At 35.1% G+C, this 25,825-nt stretch overlaps 1 protein-coding gene across 5 annotated transcripts in view; it reads left to right on the forward strand.

Moving 5' to 3' along the window:
- Positions 1-25,825, forward strand: part of LOC130902486 (FERM, ARHGEF and pleckstrin domain-containing protein 1) — a 63,571-nt gene that overhangs the window by 29,478 nt on the left and 8,268 nt on the right. For 3 of the 5 annotated variants that reach the window (XM_057814671.1, XM_057814673.1, XM_057814672.1), the window contains exon 10: positions 1,744-24,953. The exons of 1 other annotated variant lie outside the window; for it this stretch is intronic. In XM_057814671.1, the coding sequence (XP_057670654.1) occupies positions 1,744-10,544 (8,801 nt within the window). In that variant the 3' untranslated portion in view covers positions 10,545-24,953. Of the gene's footprint in view, positions 1-1,743; positions 24,954-25,825 lie in introns of those variants that run through there. One more of the 5 variants, XM_057814674.1, reaches the window with a different exon arrangement.

A 25,825-nucleotide genomic window follows, 5' to 3' on the forward strand; every position in this document is an offset into this window, starting at 1 on the left:
TTATTGAAATTAGTTTATTTGGATCCCAAATACAGACACCTAATACTAATGCGTCGTATATTCTTGAAACTAGTGGTATTACGTTTATTATATAGTCAGCGTCATCAATTGTAGTAACCAATGGAATGTACATATCGAGTGTTTGATAAATATCTAAAATTTATGTTAAAAAAATGTTATCATAAAACATAAACTTGAAATACTAGTTCCTCGCGATCCTCTACCTGTTTATCTGCAGGTGAAAACGTCAGTATTGAACCAGTACTATTTAAATACGTTATTTTGAAATTTTTGGCGAATTTTGTGAACTATTGACCAATATACCACAAGTTTTACCGCTACATAATATTTATAAGATTGTAGTTGTAAATGATACATCAACTCGAAACTCTAATAAGTCCGCAGTTAATTATGCGTACGCATAATAATTAGAGGCATATGACGAAAGTTATTGCTCTATGTGCCAGTATTAGCCAACTTTTTTCTAATTACTACATCTTCCTCTTTCATAGTTGATGTAAAAAATCGTATTCGATCTAAAATTTTGCACGAAATAAATTGATACGTAGTGCGGTCCATAAGTTCTTTGCCTGACAGAAAAAAATGTCATAAGTGAAAGAAAAACTGGAATTAGTTTCCAATGCATCCTCCCTTTTCACGCTTTTATACCACAATAAAAATATGATGCATCTTTAAAGTCAAAATATTCGTTGAGTGTCATCGTCGCTGTTAAATATTTTACTCAACCCTTAACTCGACCTTAAGCTTTTGCGAACAAAAAATAGTCTGACGGGGCCAGATTAGATCTTTATGGTACGTGCTCAAACTTTATGAACCTTTGTATGTACCTTGAAAAGCGAAACAGTGTGGACTGTAGCATTATCATGAGGCTGATTTGCCACACTTTTTTTATGAGGCAACTACCTTTGTAAATCAAAGTAATATGCCTCGTTCACGGTTGTATTCGATTCCTTAAAGTCAATCAAAAGGCACTGGTTCTCCGTTCCGATGCCATTCCATGGACTCTCTTAACTTACAACTGTTACAATCGATCGAATTACTTTCTCCCGGTCCTCGGAGCAAACTTTTAAAAATCGCTCATATCTTTTTACTCTATGCAGTTTTTGCACCGCTCAGAGAATTCTTCTTCTTGCATTAATTTTTGTCGTATATAAATGCTCGTATAGGATCCTTAAAAAACTTGTTTTTGGAAATACCGGTCTGTGCTACCACTTATTTTGTTTCTATGCGCTGATCACTTAACACAATTTCTTCTACTAATGAAATGTTTTCTGGAGTAGCCACCTTCACAAGACTTCTAGCACGTTTGTCATTTTCTAATGCTTCTAGACCAATTTTTAATTGTTGAAATTGATCCGTCACTGTTAACATTATTCATTCTGTTTTTGATTTGTGTGTTAATCTTTTTATAACGTCGCGAAACTCAATTCGACACATTTTTTAAAAGAAGTTTACCGAGTGGTTGTTCGAGCTCTATTATAATAAAATGGATCGATGCAGCAGGTTGAAACTTGTTAAGACTTGTCACTGATACGCGCATAAATATTATCATTCTATTTATTATATAAGACGAAGAAGTCATAAACCGCACTACGTATAAGATTTGTTCGTATTTAAATATTTATAAGAATTATTATTTATTATCAATGAATTATAAGGATGTGGCGAATCAAACACTCGGTATTAATGTATTTTGAATATGATGGAAATTTACTTCCGCAGTGGAAGTGTCCAAACTCTCGGCGTCGCTGGGTTCGATGGGGGCGGCGCATGCGGGGGTACTACAACCGGTTTCTCCGACGACGATATCAGCCTCTCACCACCTCGGCACAGTTATGTCCTGGAGCTCGGTCCCCGACACCAGGCCTTCCATTCTGGGACCCTCTCAGACGACGAGCTCTCCCGAGGAGTCTGCGACCACGAGCCCGCTTCATTCGAGACCCACTATTACCAGCTCGCCACTCGCCGTCCGCGCAGCTGTTCACAGAGCCGACACAGGTACCATTCGCATCCAAACTACTACCCCGACGCCCTCTAGTCATAATTTCGCTAACAATTATCCTTCTCAGACGCAGTCGCAAAATGATCTAGGTCACGAGATCATCGATACAATTCCCGATTATGATTATAAAACTGTTAGTGAACATCCGAAACGGCAAATTTGGCATCGTAGCGCTAGTTGTAAAGATCTTTACGATTTTAGCTTCGAAGAGACAGGTCAAGCTAAACGTAGAGCTCAGCCCCCGAAACCTCTCGAAAAAGCAGTTATAAGCTTCGAAGAGCGTAAGTTAGAGTCCCCGGTAACGCGATATGATGATAGGCCCGTTTATAGCGCTAGTTCCCGCGATAGTAGCTTAGAAATACACCAAGACATTATGGTGCCTGACGAAAAAGTTTATTCTAGTAGTTATCCAGGCACTACCTCGTATTCCCAAGAATCCGTCGAAGATCCCGGTAATTACGATCTTCGAGATTCACAAGACGACCTCTCCCACGACAGCTACGAACTTATAGAAAAATCCGACGACGATTACAGTACTTCGGGCGAATATAACAAGTACCGAAAACGTAAACCTTTCAACACTAGAAGCTGTAGTTTAGATTCTAATAATTATTTACCTTCGGACAGCGAATCTGAACAAGATAAAAGACAAAAATGTAAAAGTAGCAACGACGTACATCAAAATTTATTCACGATCGAAGATCCAAGAGATTTTCCACGGGAAATATTTCCTAGAAAATCCGACGGTAGCTACTATAAACAATTCAAACAAATATCTAGAAATTCCAGCCTCGAATCCAAAACTTCGAAATCTAGTAGAGAAAGTCTCAAAAAATCCAACAGAGAACGAGGTTTCGGTTACCGAACGTCCAGCCAGGAATCTAGATCCGATCACGAAACGAAAAAACCCGAACGTAGAAATAGGAGTATCGAAAAAATGGATACGCGAAACGGTTTCGTGGATTCTAGAACATCGAGCGTCGAATCGAAGAGCGAATATTTCGACGCCCCTTCCAGATTCATGGATAACGTTACCTATCAACATCCGTACGATAGGAAAATTAGTTTCGAACGTAATTACGGTATACAAAAAGTACCGAATCACGACAACACCGAAATAAATCGTAACTTTGGTCACGTGCATTCTATAAGCCTACAAAATGTCGAAACCGAACAAAATATTAAAATAAATCGTCTTCTATCGAATTTGGAACAAAACACCGTACCGAGAACGCAAAAAACATACAAATCCCATACCGTAGACCACGAAAGACACAAATCCGAACCTATTTGGCCCGATGACGTACATCCCGTTTGGTTCGCGCATCAAGAAAGCGTCCAGAGATCCACGGAATCCGAAAGTAACATATTCAGTTTCGACGAAGATAAAATCCAATCGTTACAAGATAGTTTAGATTCGGATCATGCGTTCAGTGTAGTACCTAACATCGATATGATTAAAAACAATGACGAACGTAAATCTTTTAGGGAAATATTTATGGAAATAGAACCTAGAATATCGCACGATTTACCACTACACCAACCTATCGAACGCACTAAATCCGATCCGAACTCTTTAGCCCGTCAAAGATTGAACTCCAGTAATAGAAGGATGCTACTGATGCATCAAAAATCTATAGATTTAACTCCAGCAGAATCCAGCGACGAAGATTATTTATATAAACAAATTCCCAGCGCGCCACCTATTATGAAATACAGAGATACCCACTTCGAAATGCCCACCGCCGAATTCGGACATTTCGATATCATCAAAAGAGAAGGAGAAGGTTTAAAAACCAAATTCGAAGTACCAAAAAGTCAATTCGAAATTTTAGGCGCTAAAACCCAATCGGATTTAACAAACTTACCTCCTAAAGATGAAGAACTCACTTATATTTTACATAAACGACACGTTATGAACGGCGTAAATAAAAAAGACGAACCAAAAACCGAACTACAACCGAATAAAACACAAAAAGAAGTAAAAGAAACATCAAAAATCGACGAATCAAAAAAATTAAACGGTAAACAAGAACCTGAACCGTCGGAATCCCAATTTTTATTTACACAAAATATCGATTTATCTAAAATAGATCCTGTAACATTGGAAATTGACAAGACTCAATTACCCGTTCAACATATTTCGAGCCCTAAAAGAGACATAACTCATATTGACCCCGTACTTTTAGAAGCTTTGAATTCGAAATTGAGTCAAATAGAGAGCGATTCTCCTACTAGTTCTAAAACCGAAAGCGTCCTCCCGCAAAAAACTATCATTCAAATCGATAAATCTACAAAGAAAGAATCGAAAATCAATGAAGAAACACTCCCCGTTATGAAATTAGAACCGAAAAAAGATGCGGAAAAAACTAAAACTAAATTAAAAACCGATATAAAACCTAAAAGGATAATCAAACCTAGAATGCAACCGGGAAAAAAAGGAAAAGCGAATAAAACTAAAGTTAGAATAACATCTTTTAGCTCTGACGACGAATCTTTAGATTCTGACGACGTTTTCGGAAGCGCCGAAGCCACTCCGACCAGAGTCGAATTTTCCCCACCGCAAATGAGAAAAGAAATGGAATCCATACTTAAATTCGAATCCGAAAGAAAATACTTGCAATATACAATGTCGTCTACAGAAGTCGAAGGTTCGCCTCCTACATCTCGAAAGAAAAAAGATAAGAAAACGGAAAACGGTTTAGAAGCCGTACCTACTGAACTCAGGAGAATATCGGAAAGATCGTTTTCTATCCCCAGTTCCGAAGACGATTTCGATGTAAAAACAACCGATCTACAACCAGTTTTTACCGATCCCCTTCCGGAACCTCTCGTTACCGTAGAAGAACAGGACATTGACGAAACGATAAAAGAAGACTATTCGACCGATAAGGAATTGATTACGATAAACGATGAAATAAAACGAGAAGAAGAAAAGAAATTATTACAAGCCGAAATAGAAAACGATTTGAAGAATCTACAAGTGCCTTCGAAAACTAGAATAACCGAAATACCATCGCCTAGTTTAAGAAAACAGGGACAGAGTCCAGTACTTTTCGCACACGCTCGTCTAAATTTATCCGAAGGCTCCGCTTTCTCTTTATTACAAAAACAACAAGCTCTAGAATCACCTATAGCCGGAAGAAGAGCTAAAAGTTTAGACGCCCCGGTAATAGCTGTTAGTAGATTACCGCCACTTAACGCTTTTTCTAGTAAAGACGATACCGTAGCCGAAGAAGATCAACAATTAACCGATAAAGATAGCGGATTAGAAAATTATTTAATCAGCGATAAATCCACTGAAGAAAGATCCGATACAGATGATGGTAAAACAAAAAAATCTTCAGAAGACGAAGCACCTAATAAACCTTTACCGGAATTACCTCGAATTTCTAAACCCTTACCAAAATTACCAGACGTGAAAAAAGAGGAATCTAAAATTAGTATTAAAGAAAAAGAACGCGATCAAATAGTACCAGATGTAAATCAAGTTAAAGCAAAGAAATCTTCTAAAACGACTTTACAAGCTAAACAACCTCAAAAAGTAATAAGAGCGAAACCGCCTACAAAAACAACAAGTAAAGATAAAGTTGTTCCGAAACCGTCGAGCGTTAAAACCAAAACGACCATCAAACCGGGCAGTCCTAAAACTATTAGACCTGTTCAAAAAGCTTCTTCTATCGAAGGAGCAACTAAAACTGAAAAAGTCGAACAAAAATCTTTATCCGCTCAAAATTCCCTAACATTACCCGAAGTAAAGCGAACGAAAAGTCAAGAACTGGAAGTTACAAAGAAAACGGCACCAAAAGAAAAAGCTCGATCATTAGAAAAATTAGAATTAAAAAGAATCGGTAGTAAAGAAAGAACAAAGTCCCAAGAAGAAGCCGAACCCGATATCGCTAAGAGGATAGAAAAACAACAATTATTATACGAAATAGCCATACAACAAACAAAAACATTAAAGAGCCCGGTTAAAGACGTCCTACCAGTATTTCCTCAAGTCGAAGAAATGGTAAGAGAACGAGGGGGTAAATTGGAAATAAGTATAAATACAATAGAACCAAGCGTGAGTCTAGAAGAAGCGATAATAATCACGAAATCTCCGAAAAAATTGGACAAAAAAATGGGCGAAAAACTAACCAAAAGCCTAGATCTCAATATAAGCGAAGTCGAAACTAAAACTTTAACTCGCTTAGGTAAAAGTCTAGATCTAGAAACTAGTCATCAAAACTCACAACAATCCACCACCAACGAATTCGATTTTAAACCGGAAACAATAAAAAGTATTCAAGATAAAGATTTGGAGGAAAATTCACCGGAAATAGGAGGAACGAAAGAAACAGTAACAGCAGACGTGCACGTCTCTAGCGACGAAGACAAAATTATATTGAAAGGTACCACTTTGGACGTATGGTTATCAGTGGAAGATCAAAACAAAAAATTACAAGACATAGAAATAATTCGAGAATCCGACGATTTTTTTGAGGAGCGCACCTACCCTAAACCTCCAGATTTGAGTAAGAGTTCATCGGATTCTCAAAGTATGGAAAAAATGAGTCTAGGAGAATCGTTAGATATAAAATATATAGACGAATCTACCGGAGATTCTTCCTATAAATCGGAAAAAGATGCGAAATTGATAGCTGATATGCAAAAAGCATCGAACACCGTCAGCAAATTTCTAAAAAAGAAATTGGAAAAGAAACGAGAAAAACAAACAGAAAATTTCGCAAGAATTACTAGCGAAGAAGAATCGCTAACCGAAGTGAGCGAATTGAAAGGTGAAACCGATAAAAACTTACTCGCATTATCCGAAAATAAAAAAGATTCTCTATATAACGTATTGAGCATAGAAAGGAGTAAATCCGAAGATACCGGATCGTGGATAACGGTGGAATGCGAAGAATACGCCGGAACCGAAGAATCCTTAGATTACGATAACATAAGTTTAGAATCCCCGGATAAGAATTTAAATATCGAAACGGAATTCAAAAAACCTGATAGTATCAACTTATTAACAGCCGTAACGAAAACTAAATTAGATCTATTAAAAAGAAGCTCGGATCAATCCAAATCTAGCGATACTGGATCGTGGACGAGCGGAGAAAAAGATATTTCTCCGAAGGAAGTAAAAGAAACCGACGATTCCAGTACGAGTTGTGCAATCGGAAGAGCTATAGGTTTTAGTCAACATATAGAAACGTTTACAACGAAAGATTTATTAGATAAAGGATCTCCGTCGGAATCTGAAGCACCTAGGAGTCCGAGAAGTCCTAGAATATGTGTATTAGGTAGAGCGTTTACAATAGACGAAGGATCCTCATCTCTTAAATTAGACGATTCTAGTTCTGACGAAGCCAACGATATACCTAAAGATCTTACACCGATACAAGAAAATATAAAAGAAGAAGAAATTCCTACTACTCATAAAAAATATAATTTCGAAGAAAAATGGTCAAATGATTCGGAGCTAACTCAAAGATTACAGATGAAGTTGACCAAAAAATTATCTTCTGCGGATAAATCTTCCGTAGATGATTCAACTTCGGATAAAAGAAAAAATGGAAACAATCTCGATAAACCTCTATATCTAACGGAACGATTATCCACCGAATCTAGAAATTCTTTAGATACCGAATCTAGTTCGGGAAGTGTAGGAGCAGCTTGTCGAGGTACTAAATCGAACGATATCCCTAAAGGATTGAGTTCAACTTGGAAAGCCTTCCCGTTAGAAAGCTCAGGATCTGAAAGTTTCGAAGACAATCTATTACCACCCGATCAAGATTTAGAAAAAGAATATTTTATATGTAAAGACGCCATCGGGGGTGATTACTCGACAATGTCTGATATCTATTATAAAGACAACGACGTTACTCCAACCAAAGACGATACGGAGCTCCCAGAAGATCTGGCAAACTTTTCGACTAATTTCGCTTATCCTTTATCAACCATGACCGGTTTAGGATTATCAAGCACCGACATATTCCAAAATTATACCGGCGGGGCTTATATATCGAGAACTTTATCTAGGATATCCGAAAGAAGTACCAATTCGGAAAAATCTAGTATAGATGATGATTCCACTAAAGCTAGCACACAAAGCGATAGTCTAAACGACGAATCTCTAGCTTCTAGTAATCCACAAGTTAGTATCAGTTCCGAATCGCCTAGTAATGCGAGAGTATCGGAAAACGAGAAGAAAACTCCAACCAATCACGTCATCGAATCTAAAGAAGAAGACGATAAACTGAGCGATTTAAGTAAACCTAGTGATAAACAACAAGAACCTTTACCGCATCTAGCTAGTTTACTCCAAAGACAAATATCTGATGATAGAAGAACTTCTGCCGAAATGGCCGAACTATCGATGGACGATATCGAGGTTATAACATCAGAAAGAGGATTAAGATTGAAAAGACAAGGTTCCGACGATACTATAATAGACGAAGAATGCTTCGAGCCCGAATCAAAAGATATCAGAGATATAAGATCCAGTAGCCAGGAGAGCGAAGATTGGCCCTTGCCTGAGATACCGCAACAAGGTCAAAAACTCCTAGCTATGCACGAATTCCCTAGTAGCGATACTTCTCAACAAACTACACAAGTTTTTAAGCCTCCCGTTAAGAGTATTCCACGAACTTTCGGCTTAAAGGGTTCGTTGCGAAGTCAAGATTCCGAACAATGGCCAAGTCCGCCTTCTAGCGTAATCGAACAGCCTATAATAGGAAAAGTGGAAACTTTCTATATAACACCACCTCAGGAAGCTTCTAAAGTCGTGGTAGATTCTAGTACGGTTAGTATTTATGACAACGATTCGAATTCCGATAACGAAAACAGAACTATCGATCCGGATACCGAAAAAACTCACACATACGAAAATGTAGCTTGCGAGAATATCAGTAATATTAGCGAGAGTCTGTCGGATAGTTTGAGCGTAGGACCAAGCGGTATTAAAATAGTATTGGAAAAGAAATCTCAAGGTTCCAATTCCGATGAAGATTTGAATATATCTAATCTCAACGATGACGTATTCGTAGACGCTCTAGATAGTAGTAAACACGAATTGAGACCTCCTACGGCTATGAGAAGAAGTACTGCTTCCGATGATTCTTCTCATTCGCATAAAAGCGATAAAAAGAGTTCGAAAAGTTCTTATTCGGAAGAGGATTGTACTAGTTCCATGGCTACTAATCTAGAAGATGGTACGGTGAGGTTTGCACTTAAACCTACTAAATGTACTCATAGTTCCCATTCCGAAGATACGTCTATAGCGTTGAGTCTTTCCGAATGGTCGAACAGTACTAATACCGTTAAATTTCAAAATTTATCTAGTACGAGTGGTACTACTAAAAGCAGTTCCGGTTTAAAAAGCGACGAAAACTCCTTAACGGATATAGCTCATTCTATATCGGATTGGTCTACTAGTAACACGAGTAGTACTTTGAAAGCTCAACATAGTCCTGGTCTACAATTTCAAAAATTATCTTCGACATCTACTGGTGATAGTACTTTAACGGATAGAATGTCAAATATTAGCGAATGGTCCACATCGGAAACTAAACCTTTCTTTCCTACTATAACAGAACATAATAGACTAGGATCTAGTATAGATATTGAAGAATTTGCATTAGGTGTCGATCAAAAAGGAGTACCTAGTCCTAAAAATATCCCGAGCGAAGATTTCGCTCTATTATCGACGAGTTTATCCAATAAAATCGACGTAAAATGTTATTCGAAATCGACTGAAAGACCGATAGTCATACCACCGCAAAACTTATCCGATACTGATAAATCTAGTAGTTCCGTCGAACAACGAACAGTACACATACAACGTTACGATAAAGATAAACAAAAGTATTTACAAAAACATGTACCCACAAAAAGTACAGAACGACCCGTTAAAGTTCCCATAAAGTTATCGAAATGCTCACCATATTATTCCAGTAGTTTGAGTTCCGAATCTACACCACTGGCGAGTACTTCCCCGGTACCTCCTTATAAAACAGCTACGGTACCATTAACTAGGACCCATAGAAAACCCGTGGCCAAAAACGTGTGTCAAGCAAAGAGTCCTCCAAGTGAAAACGATTCCACCAGTAGCGTGGAATCTCCCAAAAGTAAATCCGATAGAGATAGAAGAGGATATAGGCGAAGGAAACAATTACAAAATCAACGTAGAGCTAGATTAGAAAAAGAACAACAAAACGTCGACGAGTATTATTTCGTAGAACACGAATCCGGTTTAACGGAATACAACGAGTACCTGAGGAATAAAAATATGGAAGATATCGCGTCTAGTTTCCAATACGAAAGCGTTCTAACCGAAGACGATCGTCTGATGCAATACGCCGAAACTATAGAGGAAGGTTACTACCCAGACGATTCGCAATCGGGTTCGGATATAATGCGAATGGAACGCGACGAAGAAGGATTTGAAATTGTGGAAGCGTTCGACGTAACTAATATACCTCCGCCGTTGTTAGAAGACGATTTCGAGAACGACGTTTCGCCGCAGATTTGATTTTAATGTCGATATTTTGTAGGATTTTTTGATAGGGCACGGTTACGTCATCGTAATCTGTTTAATAATATTAGTCATATATTTTTTTCTTATTGAAATTTATCAATTGTTGATTGATATCGGTTTTTTGAATGTGTGCTAAGGCCGCTTGGCATGATGCAAGACGCCATTTCTTGACCAAAAGCACTCGCTAATGAGTTTCTACTCTCGGCTTCTTTAAGTGTATAAAAACGTTGACATCGTAATTTATTTTTGATCTGTGTATAAAAAGACATAATTGGTTGCCAAACAATTATTGTATGGTATCAATTCCATGTTTTGACTGTTCAAAAACGTTTTTGTTGTAACTGATGTGTGTGAGCTGGCATTGTCACAATGGAAAACGATTCGTCCTCTGCCATTGGTTTTCCTGATTTTTTCGAAAACTTCTGGCAAACAAATGCTAGTGTACCATTCAGAATATTGCTCTAATGGAACCGTGGCGACATGTCCGGTTATTCCGAAAAACCAGGCGTCCATTTGCTTCAGAGTGCTTTGTGCACGAACAACTTTTGTTGTATTTAGCTCGATTTGAAATACCCACGCAGTCGATTGTTATTTAGTCTCGAATTTATACACATAGATCCACGATTCGTCGTCTGTCACGATTTTATCACGATCCAACGCGAACAGACGGCCAAATGTTCATGCAATATTGAATGTAGGGCCGGTCAATTTGCCTCAATCTCAAGGTATCCCATATGACGATCTCTCAGTTTACGTACAGGTCGATGTTTTCTAAGTCGAAGGGAGTTGATGGCCACACTGCTGTTGGTTTAATTCACTTCGAAAGTCATTTTTTGACCAAGATGAATGTTTCAAGAAAACAGCTTTCGTATGACAACAAGTTCACCATTAAATATATCAAATTTTACGATGTCAAAGGCAGATTTAACATACAGAAGTCGGCATGAGTCAGACAACAAATGTGCATTAAAAATGAAGTTATTGAAAACATCACAGAGTGTTAGTTCACTTGACTGTGCGAGCCAGCCGATCCTCATCTGTCTATCCATTATCCAAAATAAATATTCTCGCACACAATTCGTCGTGGGAAAAAGCTCCATCCTGCATGAAATGACGAATGTTCGTCAGTATTGGATTGATGTCCTTTTACAAAATCTTCGAGTATTTCTAGATAACTTTGACCCGTCACGTCACCCTCAAAAAAGTACAGACCGACGAGACCTCCCACATGGATAACTACGTACATACCCACACTCCGAGCAGGGTTAATTCTTTATCAATGTAGACGTGAGGAATCTGGTCGTTCCAGTACACGCAGTTATGCCGATTAATCGTACCGTTCAGCTTGAAGTTGGTTTCATCCGATTACAAAACGTAATGCTGGAACTGCGGATCATCCAGACTGCATCCACTAAATTCCAATCGACCGAAATGTTCCTCTTGAAGTGCGTGGAGGAGACGCAGACGGTAAATTTTGTAAAAAACGATCGGATATTTGAATTTCTCCCGATAGCCGCACTGTAAATTGGTTTGACTCCTGAATAAACGTCAGTGCCACTGTTTCCATATTTTCTTTAGTTGTTACAAATACCGGTCGTTCAGAACGCATTGCGTCGGCAACAGAGCCCGTTTTTAAGATTTTATGATACGTTTTCCACACGTTTGAACGATTTGGTAGCGGCGAGTTCGGAAATTGTTGTTGAAAAACTTATTCTTGAAGCGTAAACTTGTATTGGTTATTCTGAAAACGCGTCTTCTTGACCTGCAATCATGACATAGACACAACTCTAAAGCACGAACAAGGTTCTTTTTAATCTTTTTCGACAGCGTTGACAAACTTATGAGCGTTACTAGAATTATACCGATTTTTCGACTTATGCCGACCTCCGTATTGAAATCAGTGTTGCCATATCCCGAAACTTACATAGCACATCCCCGTATCGTAACAGGACCATTAGCAGATATCTGTAAACAGTAGTTTCCAGCCACCAGAGAGATTGGGATCAGTATCTATCCCTATATGAAATGGCTTATCGCTCCGCGATTATGAGTCCACCAGTGAAACACCTGCGAAAAAACTCGATTTCTTCTTCGAGTTAAAATAATGCCAAAGTTGCATCTTTAATTACATGTTCACATTTGGTATTTTCAGGTATTATTTATAAATAAAATGTATTATTGAACAGAATACGTAATAGGTGCAATGCGTGTGACAAAGTTTATAACCATAAAATATAATCTAGTTAACCTCTAGTTCGAGTCGATGTTTTCGTAAATGGTGGAACGATTTTGGATTCCTTTACTAGAATTTTAGTGTTTTTTTAAATCAATAAATACAACACGAAAGTATTAATCTACTATTTCTGGCTATTAGGAAAAAAAATGTAATGGTAAAATTTTTTCCTACATCATATTTCCGTTATTTTATTTAACAGATGATTTGATCCAAAATAATATCATTCCTGTACCAATATTTTGATTTGATAGAGTGAGTTTTATGTATGGAACGCCTAAATTATCTCGGAATACGCTCGAAATACGCTTGAATAAACTCGTTTAATTTGAATATTCTTTAATAATTTATATCCTAACCGAAATCCCATAACAATATCTACTGTCAGTAAATTAGTAAAAAGTTTAACGAAACTGGTGCAGTAAAATATTTATCCACATTAGAGCGCAGAAAAACTGCATCAACTGAAAACAAATCTTCAAATGTTTGTGTCATGTTAGAAGTGGATCCGCATTTGTGAAATAGAAAATTTACGAATTTTAGAAAACATAAAGCAAAGGCGATTACAGCAGATGCTCAAAATGTTGTTCATCAACATTCATACAACAAGCCATGCGATTTTTAAAACTTTGCAATACATTTTGCAACATCCCTAACTGCTCAAATCTTCTTATCTCTGTGGTAATCCTATCTTGTAATTCCTTAATATTGACAGGTTTTGTTTTATAAACGATGTTTTTTAAATGACTCCACAGGAAATAGTCTAAAGAATTCATGTCGGGTGATCGCGGAGGCCATTCGATAAAACCACGTCTTCCAATCTATCTTCTGTGAAACATATTATTTAGGTATTGCCTCACCACACATGCATAGTGAGGTGAAACACCATCTTGTTGTAGCCAAATATTGTCGTTTGGGATATTGTTATTGTCTGAAAATTTCTAATATTAAAGTTTTTTTTAAATGTAATTGAAGAAACTTAGTTGGATTTGGAAATATCCGAGCCAACTCATGTATAATACTATTTTCCAATAAATCTAAATACGCCGGACCATTTTAGTAAACCTCAATGAAAAAGGGACCAATTACTTTGTCGCCTATTATTCCAGCCCATACATTCAGTTTTTCGGGATATTGGGTGTGGAATTCACGCATCCCACGAGGATTGTTACATGACCAGTATCTAGAATTATGCCGTTCACGTTTCCATCAATACAAAAAGTGGCCTCATCGCAAATAATAACATTACTTTTGGATCGTTTTTTCCATCATCAGGTCTGCAAACTCTTCACGTTTATCAAAATAGTCATCTGTCAACTCTTGCACCAACGTAACTTTGTATGGATGGAATTTTTCATTACGGATGTTTGCGAAATATCAAGTTCTCTGGATATTTGTCTAGTACTCTAGTGTGGATAGTCTTCTAATAGGACACAAACATCTAAAGATTTGTTTTCAGTTGATGCAGTTTTTCTGCACTCTGATTCGGATAAATCTTTTATTAAACCAATTTCGTTAAACTTCTTCACTAATTAACTGACAGTAAATCTTGTTATGGGATTTCGGTTAGGATATAAATTATTGAAAATATTACACGTGTCTTGTGAAAATTGATAATTATTAAGGATTTCGAAAAGCGAAAAATCTACAGGGTGATCTATTTGAAATAACAAAATAATGTAAATACCACCATAATACCTTCGTATCAGAAGACTTTTGCGCAGAAAAATTTATAAAAATCGTGTTTTCGAGATAATTGAGGCGTTCCATATATAAAACTCACTGTTTATGTATTTTACCATTCAACTCTTACCCCATGACTGAAAAACACTACTTAAGATGTGAAACAAAAAGAAAACATCGCTAGACAAATTTTGTGATCAATATATTAGCTCAAGATATTCATAAGAAATTTATTTGATTCATCAGTACAATCAGTTTAAAATTGACAAAAGACGAAATAATTAAAACACTAGGGGAATATACTGTATTGGAAAAAAATCAACTGCAACTTGAAGTAACTGAATTTTAGTAAAGTTGCATCATCGCATAATTTTTCTTCATTGTTGTTCACAGTTTTATTTTGATGCATTCAATACAAATAAAGTCACACGAGACTCCTAGCTTTTCGAATATTATAATGGAAATTATTATTTCGAACTCTTGAATAGTTTATTATTCCCTTTTAGAAACAATTACATCTTCTTTCAATGCATATCCACTAATGGACGTTAGCGATAACATTTTCCATCGCTTCCCTATTTCTTGTGGTGTGTATTAAGGATTGTAGTCCTGTCCACTGCCTGATGTTTCGCAGCCAAGACATTTTCTTCCTTCCGATCCCTCTCTTTCCTTCAATTTTACCTTCGATCAGCAGGTGCAAAAATTTATATTTGTTGTTTCGCATGATGTGCCCTAGGTACGTTGTTTTTCAATCTAGCCGTGTTCCGGTCGGGATGTTCACGTGCTGATCACGCACTGATCATTGTTTTAGTTTACCTCTCCGGAAGTTTTTGAAGAATTACTTTGACACTTCCCGTCAGTCTCAGAATACAGTACACATAATCTTACCCGTGGTCTTGGTCGTATTCGCTCCTTCCTCCAAGTTTCGTCTGTACTGAAGATTCGCTTTAAAAAACATCGTCCCCCTCCGCCTTGTATTACGTCATGTATGTATGAGGTTTTGCTCAAAATTATCAATACTAATGCCGAGTTCAGCAGAGATTTTTAGAACATTCAACCTAACCTAATCAAAATGAGTTGTTCTACGCGACGATGATTTTGATGATATTGATTTCGTAAACGCCGAAAAGAATTTCCTTGTTTTTAATGCCTTTTCACACAAAAAAAAAACCAATGACAATACGTTGCGCAACGACGGTCGGCATTTGAAGATAAAAACAGGGACTTATCTATGGAAAATCAGGATGGTTGCAGTTCTCAACTGAGTTCCAAGTTGTTGTGGATGGTTTTGATGTTGTGGTTCTCCGCTTCGTTCTTTGGTTACAGTTAACTTCAATCTGACAATTGTAGAACAACGGAAAAAAATAAAATAAGAAAGGAAAAGGGAACACATTACTAAAGAAGAAACTAGATCTGGTTAAAAAGATATTAGAATGACTTACCAGCAAGTATAAGAAACTGATTATAATCTTTAGTAGGGCTTGAGGACCGTAGATAGAGGACGTTTTAAAATCGACGCTGAGATTTATTGAATTCTTCGAATGGATTTGAACGTCAACAACGAATTAATTTCTTTAAAAACTTTATAATTGAATCGGAAGTAACTAATTAGTCACAATACGTTAACAAAAGGATATTAAAAATATTTGAGGAACAATGTAGCTGAATGGCATGTTACAATGGTAGGAATAGATTGAAAAAATGGGGTTATACTGGAAATTGACCGTGAGACAGATTAAATCGTATGGGGTAGTAACTTTTTCCAGCCACAGTGTATATAATTTATTTTGTCACTTAAACTGATTCATACTGAATTTTACGAATCTTTCAAAATATTTTGCACTTATTTTTAAATCGACACTGTATAAGCACGATAGAACCAAATGTTAAACTTCCTTAATTGTTATATATACATATCGAAATGTCCCAACCAAAATTCATAGAAAAAATATCATGTTCCTTTATTTTATTTTCACTTAGATCCGTAAAGCTTTTGAAAATATGAGGGAATTTGAAAGAAAGAAAATCGCAGATATTAGAATTCTGCCGGTAAGATTATTGACTCAAAAAAAAATAATTTATTCAGATATATGTAATTGTTTGAGACATTCGATATTTTTTGTTATTAATCAAAATTTAAAAGGAAAAACGTGCTAAACGATTGGTGCCAAAAATGTGTGAAGTTTTGCGATTGGTCTGTAACCGTTTTTAACGATTTTACATTAAAAATAAATATTCCTGTCTTCTCTAATATAACTTTAACAATATTTGAAAAATTTGCTGTTACTTCTCAACATATATTGGCACATACTCTTAAAAATAAAAAAAATGTGAATAGGTTTTCGCATTCTAATATTTGCCACCTAACAATTCCATTAAAAAAATATTTTTTCGCCTAAAAACTCCGATTATTATTTTTTTGTGCCCAAAGCTCATGAGTAAATTGTTCTTTAATACAGATTCTCAAAGATCTCTTTGTTTGTCTTATATGGTTTGTTACCATATGCGTCATATTTTTCAAAAATAATAAGTAAATCTCAGTTTTGTTCAGAAATGTTGGTAATAGATAATAACAAAGTTGATATTAATATTGAAGTGAATTTGAAAAATGGAAAATAAAAGTACAAGTGAACTAAAAGGGTGGTTCAAATATACACCCCACAAAATTTATCGCATCTCTCATCATTTTTTAAATATTTTCAATGTGTTGCCCGTTTTTCGAATTTTATTATTATTACGAAATAAAACACCAATAGATACGCCGTTTGCAACATTTATTTTATATCAGTTTAATCTACAGAGGACAAAAAATTTGATTTACCAAAACATAGAAAATATCAAAAAAATTGTACAAAACATCTATACAAAAAAATGGACGGTGCTTAACTAAAACCAGCCAATGAATTTCTAATAGGGTGTGTTGCCTCTCCTCGCTCTAATTACAGCTTCCATTCGTCTTGGAAGGCTTCTAAACAGGCTCTGGACGTATCCTTGCGGTATGTTTTCCCAGAAGTTGAACATTTTGGTGCCGGATGTTGCTGAATTTGCCATCCTAGATGGTCCCAGACAGGCTCTATTGGGTTAAGGTCCGGGCTACGTGCAGGCCAATTCAGGGTGGGTATCTCGACCTCTTTTAAGTACTGCCGAACCAGCGTGTGGACGAGCATTATCGTGCATTAGCACAGAGTTGTCTCCGATATGAGGCATATAGGCCACTACATAGATTTCTAGGATATTGGTTATGTACCTGTCAGCATTTAGTCTTTCATCAATCACTGGTACTAACTCCGTGCGACCCTCGAAAGAAATTCCTTCCCAAACCATGATAGAGCCACCACCAAATCTTTCGGTTTGACAAAAATTAACCTGATCGTCCGTTCACCATGTCGCCTATAAACTGGTACACGCCTATCTGATGAATACAGACAAAATCTTGATTCATTTGTGAATAAAATACTGGACCAATCTTGGATATTCCAATTTGCGTGTTCTCGAGCAAATTCCAAACTTGCTACTCGATGTTCTCTGGTAAGACGTGGACCTCTAGCTGACACTCTGGCTCGTATACCTACTTCTTTCAGCTTATTTCGAACTGTTTGTAGGTTTATTCGGACATTACGAGCAGTTAACCTCAAATAACGATCATTTACTATCGAAGATACCCTTCCGCGGCCTTGTCTGGGTCTTCTGGTTAGCTGCCCTGTTTCTTGGTAGCGAATAACAACTTTGGATATGGTGCTTTGTTGAACTCCAATTACTCCGGCGACGTATCTTTGACTGTGGCCATCTTGTATGAGCGCGATGACACTAGCGGCTTCTTCATTCGTCACATGTCTTGTTAAACGGTGAAGCACATCCATTATTAACAAAATAAATTCAAATTTTCACGATACAATAACATAATTTGCTTAGAAAGTTCTATAACTCATTGCATTCTCCAAGACAGAAATGATTTACTCGAGCATTTCTGCTTCCAAAAAATTTTGAAAGAAATTGTGATATTTTTGCCCATGATAAGAAACCAGAAATATCTATTAAGTTGATACATATACAGATTGTCCCAAAAAAACTAAAATTGAGTATTAAAAATACCAGTAATGCGATAATTTTTGTGTATATAATGAAATTTTTTTTAACTACAGAGCTGAACTCTTTCTGAAATCTGATAGTGTTTCTGGATCTTTTCCGTTACACTCCACGCGTTTTTTCCCACCTCTCTTGAAGCTTTCGGATGTCTTTTTCGTAAAAAACTTTCGGCCTGATACGTAACCATTCGAGCACGAAGGATTTTACCTCGCTTTCGAATCGCAGTAAGCCAAGAGCCTCTTTCAATGGACAAAATAGATAAAAGTCGCAAGGTAACATATCGGGACTATAAGAATGTTGTTTCCTAACCTAATGCTTCCATCGCAAGTCAAGCTGTATGCGGTCTGGCGTTGTCTTGCACAAATATCGCACTATGGATTGGAATATCACGTCGTTTTGATCTGTAGACAGGTTTCACCGTGTTTTTTAGGACGTTACTTTAAAACTCTTCTCATGTCCCAAAATACGGTACACAACACCTTTCCCGCTGACAGTGTTCAACTTTAACTGGCACGCCTTCGTCTTCTCCAATCAATAGACGCGCGTTTACTCTCCCGAAGGTAATGGTGAACCCAAGTCTGGTCTGTAGTGGCTATTCGGTGCAATAAATTTCCATCTTCCTCTTCATACCGCTGCGGGAGATGCGAGCAAACTTCCCAACGTGTGAATATCTGCTCAAAATTCAGAAGTCTTGGCACCTATCTAGCTGAAAGTTTGCGGTAACCGAGCCGTTCATGAATTATTTGTTCAATACTACCTGTGCTGATGCCCAATTCTTCAGCCATTTCACGTACTTCCAAAAGGAGCTTTTCTACAGCGTCGACGTTTTCATCGGTAACAGTGGATCTGGAGCTCCGCATGCTCCTTCACATATTTTCACTGCAAGTTTTTATATCCAACATATATTTTCTGAATTTGCTGAGCAGATATTTATTATCTTACTCCTTCTGTGGTTAGGAAAGCCTCAAAAATTAGGCTTTTACTAATAACATGGTTCACATCTTTTATATAAGTTCATGATCGCATTTCGTACGTCGAAATCTATTTTTGTTTTTCTAAACTTTCTCATATTTTTACCCTCGGAGTAAAGAGAAAATTGCTATTACAATAACAAGATTACAACTAATAAATTTCCAACTTTATCATATTTTTCATAATAGTTTTCAAAATTTCATCTTTTTTGAGTCATTTTGAGAAATATCATTAACAAAAACATAGATTCGAAAGTTAGTTAGTTGGTAACCTCAAATAATTTAAATCGCGCGCCATTAGTAAAATTCAAATTTGACAGTAACTTATGTAAAATGCCAACTTAGTAGTTCAAGCTCATACGCCAGAGTTTCCAACTTAAGAGTTTCGGGGGAAAACTTTTTTTATTATTTCAAATATTTATTTTTTACTTCAAATTAAGCAAAATAAATGTGTAATAGTATGGGAAATTGTTCAAGTCAATATGTAGGATATTAAAAAACCATAATCTGAAGAAAAAGATTTGTTACTTTGAATTTTTGATAATTTAAGAATAAAGAATTTGAAAAAATGATATTGTGAAGTGAAATTATTGATTGCTTAAAATTAATTGTTTAATGATATTTAGTTATTTTTAATGTATTATTCATTTAAAAATATTTAATTATTTATTTTATGAATAATAAAACTTTTTTAGGGAGAATCCCTAGTAATTGTAGGGCTGTTAGGAGTATTTGGTTAGAGCTTTAGGCAGATAAATTTTTCAGATCCACAGTCGACGTCGATTTGGTTAGAACCATATATGTAATACTCCTGTCTGGACAGTTGGTATGGGAAAAAACGTCCCTACGTTACGGTGCCGACAATATTCATTTTCTCTCTCGTTCGAGACACTTTATCTATATAGCGCATGCTTGAGAATGCGCAGAACCGAGCTGGATTCTCGGAGGATCGAGAAACCGTTCTCATTCTTCCTTAGACGGAAGAGCTTTCACTTATAGAAATTGTTCATATTGAAGTATTACTTATATGTTTAGAACAAATAACATCTAAATATAGATGATCTGTGGTCCCTGCGCTTCGAAAAATCCAGTACAGCCAATTTTAAGACACTAAATTTTGCGCGCGTGTATTCAAATATTTCGTTTTATATTTGAACCACCCCCGTAAATCATTTTATAGTTGATATTAATATTGGATAAGATGGAAACCTACCTCATCTTCAATAAAATATATTAACACAAAACATGAACTGAATTTCAAGAATTGAACTATTAGTCAACATTTTTTAGCCAAAGTATAGTAGTATGAAAGTCAAAAAAATTCTATAGTTTATTATTTTGAATACAATTATAACCTAAAAAGATCAATTTTATTAATTTTTAAACAAAAAAGGAAGTAACAGTGCAATTTTCCAAAAGAATCGCTTTAAATATAATGAAGTAAGCCCGAAGACTGATGTAATGTAAATAGTTTTGAAAATCAAAAAAAAAACAAAAATGGAATAAAAATAATATTATTGTTCAATTTATCTTGGATGTCGGAGTTCAAGATTGATATTGAATTTTTTGTATGTTATACACCCCTTGTTACGTATTTTTATGTTTGTTTTTTAATTGACCATAAAAAGAGTAAACAGTATACAGTTTAATCTACGAATTGATGGTATTTAGACAAAACAATATAATTTCAAATATTTCTAGACAGATTTTGTTATAAAAATATATTTTTTTAAATAGCAGTACGTACCTCTGATACAGCTTATTAAACATTCTATTTCCACATGTATTCTTCCACATAAATTAACATTAATTTTCAAAAATTCCATATTATCCACTACCTTCTAATCATATACAAGGTGTCTGAAAATAAATTACATTTGAAGAAAAGTAAAGAATGTATTGAAAAAAATGTTTGTCGCAGATAATAATACATCGCTTGGGAATTGATTTCCTAACACAAATATTATCAAGATACGGCACAACAGAAAAATAAAATAGTTAAATGTGGTTGTTACTACTGTTCATACCTGTATAACAGTTTTCATTGGCTAGACGCTGGAACGCGAGCGTCGAACATAAAAATTAGACATGTCTCAACGCGAGCCTTAGTGTTTATAAATGGTCCCTAAATCAAGCACTAAAATCGTCTATAACGGCTCGGAAGATATTCTCCGTGATGGCTGCCATTTCGTGGCGTATATTTTCTTTTAAGTGTCGATTTGTTAGCGCAAACTTTAGATTCAACATAACCCCAAAGGAAAAAGTCCATAAGTGGTAAATCGGTACTACATGGAAGCCAACTTATATCACTTCTCCTGGAGATCCATTCGATAGGAAAAATTTCATTAACTCGTGGACGTGTGTGATGTTACTACGTCCTGCTGGAACCATGTTCTTTGGTTATAACCATTAACATTTTCTAGTTCAGGAACGAATTTAACGCTTTAACTTTACTGTAGCTCTACGCCCCCTTTCATACTGAACACACTGTTGGCACTACCACTACACCAACAAAATTACACTGACGCGCGTTTCGATAACTAAGTTATCGTCTTCAGAGACTGAAGATAAACTGTTCACGTCAGACAGTGTCATTGTGAATGGTAGTGTTAACTGTATGTTCAGTATGAAGATCACTAACAGTTCCAGAAATTCGAACTTAGCCCCTTTTTACCCTCAAAAAAGTAAGGGCCTATAATCCCTCGTGCCGACATCGCAAGCAATACGGTCACTTGAAGCGAATGTAGTGGTTTCTAATGTTTGTGTTTTGAATTGGTTGCACTCTAGTAGCGGTAACTTTGCTTGTTGACCTGTCCATTAAGATGAAAATGAGTTTTACCAGAAAACAAGATGTTAGCTTACGAAGCTGCGCAGCCTAAGGCTCCAATTCTTGCAACAACTGAATTTTATGTAAAATCTTTGTTTACAATGCGAAAAAAAGATCATCTATGCACATTTAAAGCAACAACACGCTGCCGAATAGACAAATCATGCTCGAAACGAACAATTTCCACGTTTTCGACCGTTATAGACGGATTTTGGTTTATCTATTGTTGATCCGGTTTCTTACAATCTTCTCGACTCATTTTCCAATCAGTCGAGCGCCTGGCATCATTTAAGTAACGAACATTGCAGAATTTACTACGCGCACAGTCACTGAATTACACACGCACTATCCGCTCTCGAAAAACGTTCCATAGCGACTAAATTCCCTTGCTTACCGATTGACATATCTATCGCGCCCCTCCAAATAGCTGATTTCACGCAATAAGCGATACAAAGGTGAATTTTGTTTTGAGACAACTTGTATTAAATGTACTTTTTTAAAATTTTGTCTCTATAGTTTCTTTGGACTCTATATATCTCTAATTGTCTACCGTTCGATGTCTGTTTTTATTAAAATAATATGGTCAATTGAAAGTCTGAACGGTCTAACGTTGATTGTCAAACAATTTTGAAACACCTTGTAGTACAAAATAAGTTTTTATGTATATATTTTTTTAACGTTTAAAATTATTTGAGTTCTTCCATTAAATGTGATTGTTTGAATTGATAAAGTAGGCCTAAACCGTGAGATTTTTGAAAATTCAATTTTACTTTGAATACGCAATTCCAATCACTATTCGGAAAATTTTAGTAATTTTTCTTAAAAAGAAATTTGTATGAAAAAGTTGAATTTTCAAAATTTAGTTGAATGAATTGAATGATAATAATCTTAATTATGTCAAAAATAAAATGTGTAGTCAATAACTTTATTTTTTTCCAATTTTTACATTTTATTTTCTTTTCATTATGATATTTATGAAGAAAATATTGTTGATATAATATTCGCAGTATTAGATCTAGTCTAAAGTATATATTTAAATAACTTTGGAAAAATATTGTCGAGTTTCAAAGTTGACTTCTTCATTTTGATTTGCTTTTCTGATTATTCTTTCTTCGATCATATCTAAATCAATTTTTTTGTTTGCTCCATTTTGATTGAAAATATGTGTTGTTCCTATAAAAAGGGCGCAAATTGCCATGAATAACGTCTCTATAGTGGAAACCATAAAAAATGATAGAGTGGAAACAAAGTTCCATATTTTAGAGCACTTTTAAGTGATTTTACATACACCAGAAGCTGTACAATAGAAAAGAAAATTCCTAATTTTTTCCAAAAAGTTTCAAAATATTCTTTCTTTCAAATTTAGATTATCTGAATAAAAAACTATCACAAAAAATTGATTTTTGATAGAAATATCATTCAAGAACAAAATTTTGTCAAATATTTTCAGTAAAATTCTTCTTCTTAGCGCATTTAGGCGTTGGGTTGTCCCATGTCCTCTTCAACCCATTTTTTCCATTTTCTTCGAAAATCTTCCTTTTGTCTTATTTTCTCAATATTCTCTTCGATTTTGCTTTGTGCTTCGTTTATCTTCCTCAATTGTTTTTCTGAATATTCTTTCTTCGATCATTCTTATTTATTGTTCATCCTAATTTAAGTTTTTTTACTATATTAGTATCATACTATCTAAATCAATTTTTCTTGTTTGCCTCATTTTGATTTAAAATATATGTTTTTTTCTATAAAAAGGGTACAAATTGCCATTAATAATGTCACTATTTTGGAAAACATAAGAAATAATAGAGCGAAAACAAAGTTTTATATTTTAAGCACTTTTAAGTGGTTCTATATATACTAGAAGCTGTACAATGGAAAAGGAAATTACTAATTTTTTCCAAAAAGCTTCAAAATATTCTTCCTTTCAAATCTAGATAATCTGTTTAAAAAAACTATCACAAATAATTGATTCTGATACAAATAACATTAAAGAACAAAATTTTGTCAAATATTTTCAGTAAAATTCTTATCTCTCTGTAATGAAACACATGAGAAATAATTTAATGGATAAAAAACGGTGACAGAACAAAATTTTGTCAAATATTTCTCAAATTTTCAAAAATCTTCATTTCATTTTGTCTCATTATATTTATTACTTTTCCTCTTTGCTTTGAGCTTTGTTTACCTGCCTCAATTGTTTTTCTGGTCATTCTTTCTTCACGATCTCTTATTATTTGTTCATAGTAATATATTATTATCACAATATCTATAACAATTACTTTATTTTTTATTTTATTATTGATGTTTGCCCCTCATTTTTGTCTCCTTATCTCCCATCAATATCTTATTCATACTACTTTGAGAAGAAACCACCATAATACCAATCGCATATAAATTTAAATGAAGCAGTCGACTTTTTATTATAATTATTTTCATTTTGGATATAATTATCGGTAGTTTTCTATATTTGTGCTGTGTACAATCATTTTGATTGAAATTAAGAAAAGAAAAAAAAACGTTTTTATTAATTACATCTATAGTAACATTCCATTGTATCTCGATCAGGTTTTTTGAAAATAAAATCGTACGATTTGTCAAAAAAAAAATAATGAACATTTTGCGTATTACTTATTTCTCTTTTGCTTACCTAATAAGGAAGAAGGTGAGCCCTGCAAATAAAAATAGCGATTGAATTTTAATTTTTTCTTTATATTGAAAGTTAAAAATTTGGCAAGCATACAATTTTTATTTATATTTTTAACAATTCAAGTCAAATACCCAGTCTTTATAAACAATTTTATATCATTTAAAACGGATACGTTTCAGGAATTTAGCCTCCTCTTATATAACAAGAAAAAACTAAAAATGAACTGATACTTTAGGACTAACTAACACAAAATCCAAAATTCTCATTGTGTTGGATAAATTGAGAGAAAAGAAATTTCTAGTTGCATATTTTTTCTTTAAAAAACATTACCAGGTGATCTCATTAACATTGATACAGATTAATCCACCTGTAACCAACTTTTTTGATGATTCACGACAAATAATCAAATCCAAATTCATTGTTTAATTTTCCTACGTACTATATTTCTAAATGTTGGTTGCATTTCCATATTTGCTCCATTTTGGAATACAATAATTTAGGATTACAATAAAAACACGTTAGTTTAGCGTTCATATAATCCATTTATCGATGTCCCAGAAAGAATTTTTCAATTGGATTTAAGAATTAAACTAAAGGTTATATTTTGGGGGGCCTGTTCTAAGAAGATAGTGGCTTGGATATAGAGGGGAAAGTTAGAAAAAAAATTGTTGTTCACATTTTCAGTTTAAATTCAGTTTACATTAGGTGGGATTATTTTAATGTTTATTTTTTCTTATTTATATATAACAGAGGGATGAATTTAAACACAATGTTTCTTACTTACTTAATTTTTTTATACTCTAACATTAAATTCACTAAACTAGTCACTAT

Source organism: Diorhabda carinulata, chromosome X (genome assembly GCF_026250575.1).
Source record: "Diorhabda carinulata isolate Delta chromosome X, icDioCari1.1, whole genome shotgun sequence".
NCBI classification, from domain to species: Eukaryota; Metazoa; Arthropoda; class Insecta; order Coleoptera; family Chrysomelidae; genus Diorhabda; species Diorhabda carinulata.